At 45.5% G+C, this 12650-nt stretch overlaps 1 protein-coding gene across 1 annotated transcript in view; it reads left to right on the plus strand.

Annotated features, from left to right (window-relative positions):
• Window positions 1-12650, plus strand: part of PTPN3 (protein tyrosine phosphatase non-receptor type 3) — a 421949-nt gene that overhangs the window by 160044 nt on the left and 249255 nt on the right. The window contains exons 4-5 of the mRNA XM_075314923.1: window positions 9690-9732; window positions 9883-9961. Coding sequence (XP_075171038.1) covers window positions 9690-9732; window positions 9883-9961 — 122 coding nt within the window. The remainder of the gene's footprint in view (window positions 1-9689; window positions 9733-9882; window positions 9962-12650) is intronic.

The following is a 12650-nucleotide window of genomic DNA, read 5'->3' on the forward strand; positions in this document are numbered from 1 at the left end:
TATACCTGGTTATGGAGCCTTAAGTCCCATTCACTGGCCTGAAGAGGTGGAGCCTGGCAGGGGGGAGTGTAGGAGAAGTCAGTAGATCAGTAGAAAAAGTGGGCGGAGCTAGATTTTGAAAAGTGAACGGGTGAGGAGAACTGGTTGGGACCAGTTAGGGGGAGTTCAGTTAGTGTGAGGCAGTCTGTCAGAGAAGTGACAGTTGACAGGAAGATCTGGTCAGTGAGGAGTCTAGCCAACAGGAGGTTTTAGGTGAAGATCCTGGGGTCTTGCTAGGCCCAGGTAACAATGATTGAAGGGATTCCAGAGTGCCACAGATGTGCGGGAGGCCTCCGTGGACTTGTTCCACCAAGAACTCCGGGGTGGAGGAATCTGGTCGCAATAACGGGGACGGACCCAAGGCTAAAGAAGAGAAACATTTCCTTTAGCAATCCAACAGCCCTGGAGGTTGCTTCAGGCACCCGAGGCCACAACCTTCCACCCATCACCTGCAAGGACGAGCAATAAGAAGACCGAGGTCAGCCACCCTTTGGACAGGCTCGGTGGCGGAGGCACAGGACAGTCTAGTGAAGGTCGGCACTAGTGAGACGGCCAGGGAAGGACACATTGAGGGGTGCACCGGTACTGACCCTTGAACTATTCGGAATCGGCGGAGGCCCACAACAGTGAATCCGGGCATACCACGGGTCAGCTGCAGTGTTGGATTGAACAGTGAGTAAAAACATCTTAACTGCAAGCCCTGTGTCATCTGCTTTGTCCTGCACCTCATCTACATCCACCATAGACTTTACCAACGGCTGCCCCGGGGTACCCGCTCCACCTCTGGGGAGCAAGAAACACCTCAGCTGCCACAACACCAGCCCCGGGGGTCCCGTCCAGCAGCCGCGGCTCCAAAGCCTCAATCCACAGGTGGCGTCACGAATTTTACTAAACATTAACTACAACTCCCATCACCATCTCCCCCTTCATTATTTAAAGACACCGCCAGGGTCACGGAGCCGGACCCCCGCCACTGCTGACATCCCCGGACTAGTCCGGCCCGGTTCCGAGTGCCCCCGGCCCTGGGGCGGGCGAGTCACTTGTGCTCCCAATGGCCCCCCTGCAACACGATTGCAGGTATCTATTGGCTAGCATGGCAGCAAAGTGTTTGCCATGTTGGACCTCAATTCAGCCACTGGCTGAGCTTCTTCAGAGAGTCAGTAAGCCAATTAAAAACTGTTGTTTTTTTTTCAACAAGATTAAACGATATATACACAAACATTCAGTTACAATCAAAATGACTCCCAGTATAAAGTAAATACATAAATAAATGTTACTTGAGCATTGTGATAAAAGTGGAAAAATATTTTACTCCCACGTATTTAACAGTGTATCCAAATATTTAAGACCTCATATGATTAATAGACTACACTAAAAACATATAAAAACACCAAAAAATGTGTGTCACAGTCCTCCTCGCTAAACTCCAACACAAAGCTTCTCCCAATTCATTTAATTGTTTCTGCAGCGGCTTCTTTCCGTTCCGCACACCTCTCGCTTTCCCTGAAGCTCACACACACCGCCTCCTCAGCCCTCAAAGTCCAGTAAAGTCGTCAGTTGAGTTGTTGCTATAGTACCAAACAGTCGAATGCAGATGCAAAGCATTGGCCGGCCTCTTGTGGCTGGTCTGTAATAATGCATACAATGAACAGTACATAAGTGTTTTGCAGCAGTTCACAGTGGACAAACGTTACTGATATACTCTCACCCTCTCACATTTGTTTACTCAATTTTTTTGGCATTTCAATATTGAATAGGACTATTTTTCACAAATTATTGGGAGAGAAATATTGTTTTATTAACTTGATTTTTCTTGTGTTTCTCACTCATCTCGTATGTTATGCTATATGAATTTCTGGTTGCTACTAAAAACATATAGTAGGTATGCCAACCTGTGAGTGTATGAGTCCGTAGATTCACTTATCTTGTTTAAAGACTGTGAAGCAAAGTTCACTCCAGTCCTAAAATGCCCCTAAAGAGTCCAGAATTATGCTATGAGCCCTTCAGTAGTGCCCTGACCGCTGGCTGCAACCTAAACGTTTAATCAGTGACATATGTGATGATGCAGATGGGTGTCTCTGATATATACAGGATCAGCATGTCCAAGCTGCACACCATAGTTTGCTCAGTGACTTCTCATCAGCAATTAGAAGCGGCATTCAGAAGCTTCACTCTTGGAAATATTTTTTTAGATAGTAGCCACCAGCCGGGGCACTACTTAAAGGGAACCTGTCAGCAGAAATTTTGCAATAAACCTAAAAGATTCCCCTTCTGCAGCTCCTGGGCTGCATTCTAGCAAGGTTCCTGTTGTTATTGTGCCCCCTTTGAGACCAAAATAAATACTTTATAAAGTCTTAACTTTTTGTATGCTAATCTTTTTTTATGTACACGGGGCGGGCTCTCTTGCGTCTGTTAGTCACCCTCCTGCCGCTTTATGCCTGGTCACACACAAAGTAGCGCGAGAGCTGGTTGCTGTGATATGTGGTGATGTCATGAGTTCACCACAGCTCATTGCTGCCAGCTGTCTCGATACTTCGTGCGAAAAACCACGGCATTGAACTGAGTTGAACTCATGACTAGGGATGGGCGAACCCGAACTGTAAAGTTCGGGGTCTGTGCCGAACACATGGTGTTCATCCACACGACTGCGAACACAAGCTTTCCTGGGAAGCTGGTGTTACAGTTTGGGTCCAGTTTGGGTCCAGGGGCTGTAAAAAAAAGCACGTTATTAAAAAACATTATGATCATACTTACAGGTCCCGCGACACGTCCTGCAGACTTTGTCTCCCAGCGCTTTCATCCATCTGATCTTTGCTGTGCCACCCGGTAAGCACCTTTGGCTAAAAGGACCTTCCGTGACGCCATACCCATGTGACCCGTCATGTGTGAATGTTGTATTACCTCATTGGCTACAGACTGGTCACGTGAGTATGACATCATCAAAGGTCCTGGTGTGCTGTGATGTGAGTGTTGCATCGCATCACATAATGGCGCACAATCTCCCGACAGCAGCGGGTCAGCTGCGTTTATTTCCATGCCGCTGTGTAGCTCTTGTCCTGAGAGTGGGGTGATACAGTGCGAGACGTAAGTGCAATCATCCCCTCACTGTTAGCCTGCTTCATCGCACTGTATAGAGCGATGTAGCAGAGCTGACATGGATTTCTTTGCTTCTCACTCTATATAGACACTGTCTGTGCACAGTGATGAAGCAAAGTTAACAATGCTTTCCCTGTGTATTACGTCAGACTAAGGATCTTTTTATAATAAAGATAGTCTCTAAATGTTTTTTTTTTTTATTTCCAAAAAAATGTTTTTTCAATGTGTTGTTTTTTTTTTTGTTTCCTAGAAATTCATGGTGGCCATGTCTAATTTGGTGTGACACAATGAATTTCGGATTTAGTACCATCTGAGAATACAAAATGGTATTAACCCCTTTATTACCCAGCGTACCACCGCCAAGCTGTTTGGGTCACCCGCTGCGAATTGCAGTCCGCAGCTGCCCCAGAAAATGGCTTTTTCATAGAAGCGCCATCTTCTGGCGCTGTATCAAACTCTTCCAGTGGCCCTGGTGCCGAGTGGCACGCTGGGGAATAAGGGGTTAATACCAGCCTTGTTTTACCAGCTGGTATTAACCTGAGATTCTTAATGTCAGGCCAAGTTTGAGCCGGGCATTTAGAATCTCCAATAAAGGGTTAAAAAAAAGACACCTCACAGAGAAAAAATACTTTATTAGAAATAAATACACAGACACACTTAGGGACTCCATCTTTTTTACTCCCTCTCACCCCTCTACGATCCTTGTCTTCTGTCTTCTGTCACCGATTTAGCTCTGCTTAATCAGACAGCACGGGGGGAGGAAGACCGCTGCTGCTCCCCACGCTGTGTAATCGAGCAGAGGCTATGGGTGGGTAAGTGGTGATGTCACTGCTGCCACCGTTGCCATAGTAACCTAACGAGCGGATTACTATAGCAACGGTGAACTTACCTGATTCTCAGCGCCACTATTCATCACCAGCTGTGGCATTACAGTGTGGGGAAGCCAATCCCTCCATGTGGGCTGACTCTGTAAAGAGCGTGAACATGCAGGGAGGGGGAGCCAAGCATGTGCCGGAGCATCTCTCCGGTACACGGCGCTCGACGAGTATATCGAGTACTGAGATGCTCGTCCAAGCGCCTTGTACCGGCTAGATGCACTGACAATACAGGATCTTGCATGGCGTCATAACTATGTGACCAGTCTGTAGCCAACGAGGTAACACAACATTCACACGTGACTGGTCACATGGCTATGACGGGAGGGTACAGTGATGATCGGATGCAAAAGCGGTGAGAGACAGAGTCTGCAGGACGTGTCGCGAGACCTGTAAGTATAATGACAATGTTTATTATTAACTGTATTCTTTATTTTACAGCTCCCCCCACCCCATCCCATAACTGTAAAGTCCAAGTTCGGTGTTCAGACGCAAGTTCGCGTTATCTCAAAACCTTAATTCAATCTTTACAAAACGTTTGGGCGAGTCTCCTGAATACGAACATCGGGAGGTTCGCCCATCACTACTCATGACAAGAGTGCCTGTGGCGGGTCACACTCTACTGGGTATTTGTTCAAATTAAAAAAAAAACCAAATATTTCCAACTACTGGATTAGTAATGGGGGTGTCTGATAGATTCTCACCCATTACTAATACAAGGGCTTGATACCAACTGGCAATTCACAGCTGGTATCAACATGATATATTACCCCATTTGCCACCGCACCAGGGCAACGCGAAAAGTAGAGCACAGCACCAGATTTGCTGCATCTAATAGATGCACTACTTCTGGGGTGGCTGTGAGCTGCTATTTTTCGGCTGGGAAGGGCCTAATAACCATGGGCTCTCCAGCCTGATAACATCAACCCCCGGTTGTCCGCTGACCTTTGGCTAGTTTGAAAAAAATGGGGGGGACTCTACGCTGATTTTTTAAAACCAGCCACGCTACAGCTGACAGCTGAGAATTGCAGCTCACAGCTGCTGCTGTACCTGTTCTGGTTATGAAAATTAGGGGGGGCCCCATCATTTTTTTCCTTTAATTATTTATTAACTTTTCAAAATAGCTGTACAAACTATGTCTTCATCTTTCTCTGTCTCTCTTTAGCTATCTTTCTCTATCTAACATCTATCATTTTTCTGGCCTTGCACATATTTTACACATAAAAACTCATTAATTTCAGTATTATGCGTTTTTTTCCGGTACCGGTTACAATGATGTGTCCCCCAGCAGCACACGAATGACACACGGATGACACACATGGATGGCCATACGGCTTTCCAAAACGGACCATGCAGCACTTGCATTTTTTACACAGACATGTGAAGGGGGCCTAAAATTGTGAACAATTTCTGATTTTTTTTTTTCCTTTACATAAAATTGACTTTGAATGTTCCAACATGTACAGTTCATATCATCAAAAGATTCAGAGCTTCTGGAGAAATCCATGTTTATATGCGATATGTCAAACAGTCTATATTGAATGCTTTTGATTTATGTATCCTTATGATTCAAACCTGCAAAACACTGTATGGGCTCAGGAATACTTCCAGAAATCATTATCTGTGAACACAGTTTACCATGAAATCCTCAAATGAAAGTTAAAGCTTTATCATGTGAAGAAGAAGACAAATATCCGCATAGTTCAGAATTTCTGCCTTCTCAGAAACGTATTTAAAATAGACTAAAGGCCCCGTCACAGTAAGCAACATCGCTAGCAACATCGCTGCTAACGAACAACTTTTGTGACGTTGCTAGCGATGTTGCTGTGTGTGACATCCAGCAACAACCTGGCCCCTGCTGTGAGGTCGTTGGTTGTTGCTGAATGTCCTGGGCCATTTTTTAGTTGTTGCTGTCCTGCTGTGAAGCACAGATCGCTGTGTGTGACAGCGAGACAGCAACAACTAAATGTGCAGGCAGCAGGAGCCGGCTTCTGCAGAGGCTGGTAACCAATGTAAACATCGGGTAACCAAGAAGCCTTGTCCTTGGTTACCCGATATTTACCTTTGATACCAGACTCAGCCGCTCTCACTGTCAGTGCCGGCTCCTGCTCTGTACACATGTAGCTGCAGGACACATCGGGTTAATTAACCCGATGTGTGCTGTAGCTAGGAGAGCAAGGAGCCAGCGCTAAGCAGTGTGCGCTGCTCCCTGCTCTGTGCACATTAGCTGCAGCACACATCGGGTAATTAACCCGATGTGTGCTGTAACTAGGAGAGCAAGGAGCCAGCGCTCAGTGTGCGCTGCTCCCTGCTCTCTGCACGTGTGGCTGGACACTGGTTGCTGGTGAGCTCACCAGCAACTCGTGTAGCCACGCTCCAGCGATCCCTGCCAGGTCAGGTTGCTGGTGGGATCGCTGGAGCGTCGCAGTGTGACAGCTCACCAGCAACCTCCTAGCAACTTACCAGCGATCCCTATCGTTGTTGGGATCGCTGGTAAGTTGCTTAGTGTGACACGACCTTAATTCAAAATGGAAAACTGTTCTGTGGTCAGATAAATAAAAAACTGAAATGATAGAAACCACGGACACCTGTGTCTTACAGACTGATAAGGAGAGGGACAATCCAGCCCTTTATCAATGCACAGTTCAAAAGCCAGCATCTCTAATGGCATGACGTTGTATTAGGCTGTGTGCACACAGCAAGTTTTTATTGTGTTTTTTAATGCATTTTTTAGTAGTTATGTCACAAAACTGCAAGAAAATCCTTATGCCAGCAAAGTCCATGAGAAACCTGAAGTGTAGTGCACATGTGAGATGGTGAAACAGCTCGCATTGTTCATGGCCAGAAATATGTACCTGGTTAAAGATGTGCATGGCAAGCCCCTGTATCACCTCACAAGCATAGTTTAGATGTATATATTTGTGTCTCATAAATGTGAACAGTATTTATTGTATGTAACGTTATAACCTGCAGCTGTCAGTAATGATGTGATAATACTTTATAAGGGACAAAAATGTCATTATTCAACCATAAGAGGACGCTGTTTCTCAGCACAGATGAAAGACTGCAATAGGTAGCTCAGATGGGGACGGAGCCACAGGCTGATAAAAAGAAGTACATCACAGGAAGTAGAGCAGCAGCCATCTTGGAAGCGGTTGGCAGTTGGCAGTGAATGAGTACAGAGACAGAGGACGTGCAGAAGAGGGAAGAGATAATATTTGCGACTAGAAGTCTATCATCTTGATCAGAGCTGTGACAGAGTGGAGCTGACCGTGACTGCATCCGTATCCTTACCAGATGGGAGAAGATTGCTGAAAGAACGCTTTTGCGCTTTTGTGAAGTTGATAGGACGTTGCCAAGGAGGTAAGCCACAGTGACCAGCAGTACTGCTCAGCTGTTGGAGGGGCCTCTCATCTGACTTTGTACTTCAGACATATTGTCCAGAGCAGACCCGGGTCGGTAATATAAGTAAGGCCCACTGCGCCATCGCAGTGGGTAACCGTGCACGCACCTCACATCAGTTTGGCACCAGAATATTTGAGACTCAGGTAGGGCCTGTAGTTAGTTTAGGTAGTCATTGTAACCCCTTCAGGCCACACTTACTTCACAATCACCGTTTGGGACCATTGTTTCTACAACTACAACATCTAATTATTTGCCATTGAGGCTTCTCTGTGGACCACAATGACCTCATACCTGGATGTTGCTAAGACCTATCAGGGACTTTAGGCCAGAATTGAGTTCATCCAGGGGGGAACTTGTATTGAACAATATATCTGTTTTTTTTATTTATGTCTTTATGCTCTTTGCTAAGCAGTCATTATATATAGTAAGTTGTTTGGTTATTCAAGGTGAATCTTGGAAAGGATCCTCCATTAATGGGCACTATATTTATATTGGGGCAGGGGAATAGTCAATTTGGGGTTAGAGTAAATTTATTTTAAGTTTGTAAACTGTTGTGCTATACTGCGGGCGGCTTGTATTTCACACCCATCCATTTTTTTGTTTCATGTTTAAGGGTATTAATAGGTAGTTGGCAGTTGGAATATATTGTATATATTGTAGTTGACTCATGTTAAAAGGCGCCACGCTGTATAGCACAAGGGTCTGAGCTTATTCGCTGAGTGTTTGTGAATTTTCCCTGAGTGTCTTCCCCTGTTTGATTGTGTTAATATCCAAATTGTAGTAAAGTACTTTTGTTAGTTAATCTAGTTTTGGGTCCGTTTATTTCCCATTCGTGACTTCGCTGTATCCTAAGGAGCCCACCCCGGTGCACGGCTTACACACATGTTGAGATTCTTTTTTCATTGCAGATTTGGTGCAGAAAATAATCTGCAGCATTCAATTCTTTCAGCATTTTTGCCTGTGTTTTTGTCCATTGAAAGCAATAAGGCTATGTGCGCACGTGTGTGCTCTGCACCGCACACAAAAGGTCCGCTTCAGAGTGCAGCTGAAAAGCTCTGTTCTGAAGCGCCTGGTGCCTGCAGAATTCGTGTGCTCTGCATGCTGCCTCTCCCTATAAACAGCATGCAAAGCGCACGAAAGAAGCGACATGTCACTTCTTAGAATGCACGCTTCCGACAGCAGCCGAATCGCTGCGTTCTAATATGCCATGTGCGCACGTCTCATGCACAATCTTCATAGATTGTGCTGGGGACGCAGAACGCATGCAGTTACGCTGCGGTGCAGAACGCAGCGTAACTGCATGCAATACGCACACGTGCGCACATAGCCTAAGAATTGCATGCAAAAAAGTATCAAAAACGCGGCAAAACCACATAAAAAAATGCATTAAAAATGTGCCTTCTTTTGTGCTGTGTTTTTCCTGCCAAGAGGTGCAGAAATGTCGGCAACCAAATACTCAACGTGTGCACATAGCCAAAGTGTCTATAGCATGGGCAGCTCATTTATCTTGAAATGGACTGTCATTTCTGAGCATTATCTAAACATTTTAGAGCAGGGGTGGGAAATGTCTGTCCTACAAAGGTATATGACCTATGATATTATTTGGTGCGGCCTTCAGGCAGATTCTCAGAGTGCCTCAATGATTGGGCCTCGCTTTTCCATCCGCCATCCTTTTAAGTATTTTTTTTTTAGTAGAATGCACACATACGTCCACACTGGCCAGTGCCAAGACATTCCATGTGGGCAAAGTTAGAGTGCTCTGCTATTCTGCCCAGCTTTTGTCTATGTGGTGTATACACACAGTGTCAGTGTATCCTATGTGTTATATATAGCAATCTGTGTATCCTATATGATAAATACAGAAGTCTCAGTGTATCCTATGCAATGTATATACAACAGAGGCTCATTTTATCCTATGATATATACTGCAGTATCAGTGTATTTTATGTGAAGTATATACAGCAGATACAGTGTATCATATGTGATGTATATATAGGTGTATCATATTTGAGGTGTATATATAGCTGACTCGGTGTATATCCTAAGTCACATGATGTGTGTTCTGTTGTGAATAAAATATGGCTATACAGATTTCCAAATCATTGCATTCTTGTTTGTTTTCCATTTTGCAATTTAAGTTGTATAATAGTCATGATTCAACTTACGTGAAGAAATCTAGAGGAATCTGAATGGTGAATATTGAATTATATTTGCTTTGAACAATTCTATTTATATATTATAATATGTAAACTATTTTTTTATTTATTTTCTCAGAGATGGCTGGAACCCAACAAACCAATTCGAAAACAGTTGAAGGGTGAGTTAGATTAGTCTTTAGCTTTGCAGTCAATTTTTGGTTGTTTTCTTTTTTATTCTCTCAATCATTAATTTATCAATAACTGTAGCACATTTTAGTTGTATGCTGTAACTCTACTGACTCTTTTCTTGCTCTGTGTCTTTACTTCAGGAGGTTTTCCTTGTAGTCTGTTCTTTAGAGTACGATTTTTTATCCCAGATCCAAACACTCTACAGCAGGATCAAACAAGGTAATTTTTAATGACATTACTACAATTCATTTTTGCTTCTTTTTCATGAACTATTTGTAACTAGAAAGCTAATATGAATGTGTTATTTTGTATGTCATACCTATGTGTCCTGACTCCTACTTTATTAACATTTTTATTATTTTGGTATTATGATGTATGCTCTTTAATTTCCTCTGCTGTACTGTGTTAGGTCTCATCTAACTGCAGAGCTGTGTGATTATGAGAGCGAAATGTCAGCCATTACATGTCTCACACTGGTAACGCCTCCTTTCATTTAAAATATCCTCTGGAGGAAGATTCTCAGGGAGCTCTATGTTTGGTCCAAAGATCTTAAAAGGTCATTTATGTGGATTTCTCTGGAATAAGATTTTGTATTGCAGATATGAAGGTATCATTTTTTTTAACTTTCTATAGCTTGTATGCCCATATAGACGGCTTAAGAGGCTTGATCCTACTGGATGATTCCCTTTAAAGCTTAATTCCATGGTACAGATACATAACACATGTTTACTTTCTTCATTTTCACTGTGGCTTAGACTTTTTTTCACTTCCACTTTCAATACAACTTCTCTGATTGTCCTTCCCTATGTTTACAGAGATATTAATGGAAAGGTTATGAATCGCACCAGTGCCATGACAGACAGGGCTGTTCACATATCCAGGGTTTTTTTTCAGACAGAGTGATTTGTGCAAAATTGTAGAGGCTTGTCCAATATTGATCCGAGTACCAATGAAAGCCTACGGGTCTGTGGAAAAATCGGACAGCACAGTGGAGAAATGTTTTTTGTTGTTGTTCTGATTAGTGAAAGAACCTAATATACTGTAACTCTGACCAAACTAATGACACTGATGAAAATCACTGATGTTTTTCTCATATGTAAAAAAAATGGATGTTTTAAGGAGAGATACATGCGCACGCTGCTTCTTTTTCGTGTTCACAAACTGCAGCCAAAACTGCACCTTGTCAGAGAGAGCCTGGAAATGTCACAAAAAATGTAGGTGCTTTTTTGGTGCATTTTTGCTGCTTTTTTGGTGCGTTTTTGGCTGCAGTTTTGTCAACAATTGTTTCATGTATTTTTCAGTTCAAACAAGGCCATAATGCTTGTCTTGATCCGGCAAAATTTGCTTGTCCGGCGGCCAGATGGAACGTTGAGGGGAACGTTTTTGTACCCGGCAAAAATACGGATCTGGTGGGGTGTTTTATAATGATAGCCTATGGACGCCGGATCATATGCCGGAAGCCGGCACCGGTTTCGTTTTTGGGCATGCCCAGACTGTGTGTAAATAGTCTCTCTGTCAGTCAGTCTCTCTCTCTGTCAGTCAGTCTCTCCCTCCCTCCCTCCTTTATACTCATCAATTATGGGCGCGGCGCTGCACGGTTGTCACACTGCTCTGGCGGCTTCTCCTCTTTTGAAAATGCCGGCTGCTCATTATTCCATCACATTTTCCCTGCTTCCCCCGCCCACCGGCGCCTATGATTGGTTGCAGTGAAACACGCCCCCCCCGAGTGACAGGTGTCTCACTGCACCCAATCACAGCAGCCGGTGGGCGTGTCACTATGGCGCATAGAAATCTATATATATAATTGCCTTATTCTGTCTTTCTGTCTGTCTGTCTGTCTGTCTATCTGTCTGTCTGTCATGCTCCAAAATTGTGTCCTTACGGTGACACAAAACTGATTGGCCGCTGGGCTCGCCATGGCCCCGCCCCCCACACCGATTGGCCGCTCGCCCAGGCTGCGCCCCCACACGGATTGGCCAGCCGCTTGCCCAGGCTCCGCCCCCCCCACAGATTGGCCTCTCGCCCCGGCACCCTGCAGGCATTGGCAATTCGGCCACGCCACACCCCGCCCCCCTCACGCAATGCACGCTAGCTCTGGCCCCGCCCCCTCCCTCCCCCCGCGCATTCCCCAAACTGACACGGCTGTCACGGAGGTGAGTACTGTACTCTTCCCCCCCGCGCATTCCCCGAACTGACACGGCTGTCACGGAGGTGAGTACTGTACTCCACCCCCCACCCCCACCCCCCCCCCGGCCCCCGCTCGCACGGGAGTGGTGTGGATACGTTGGTAACCATGCTCGCATGGTTACAAGCGCATCAAGGTCCTTCTGCGGCGGAAGATCCACACGCACACACATAACAGCACACACACAAACATTCACACACATCAGATCACACTCACTCTCACACACACCTCACACACACCTCACACACACCTCACATCGCATCCACACACTCACAGCATCCGGCAATATCGCTTGCTTCTCGGCCTCGATACTGTGCTGTTGTGACCTTCCAGGACCTGACGGAGGATCACATGGCCAGAGGCATGTGGTATCTCCGGATGTTGTGAGTGTGAGCGCGTATGTGCGATATCGTCAGTGTCTGTGTGTGTGAGTGTATGCGATCGGGTGTGTGTGAGTGGATGCGATCGGGTGTGTGTGAGTGGATGCGATCGGGTGTGTGTGAGTGGATGCGATCGGGTGTGTGTGAGTGGATGCGATCGGGTGTGTGTGAGTGGATGCGATCGGGTGTGTGAGTGTCGGCAGAGGAGCACGGCGTGCTGGAGGAGGCTGGGAGCAGAGAGGCTGATCATGGGGAAGGCTGGGAGGGGGAGGCTGATGCTGGGGGAGACTGGGAGGGGAAGGCTGATGCTGAAGGAGGCTGGGAGGGGGAGGCTGGGAGGAAG

This window comes from Anomaloglossus baeobatrachus, chromosome 6 (genome assembly GCF_048569485.1).
Source record: "Anomaloglossus baeobatrachus isolate aAnoBae1 chromosome 6, aAnoBae1.hap1, whole genome shotgun sequence".
NCBI classification, from domain to species: Eukaryota; Metazoa; Chordata; class Amphibia; order Anura; family Aromobatidae; genus Anomaloglossus; species Anomaloglossus baeobatrachus.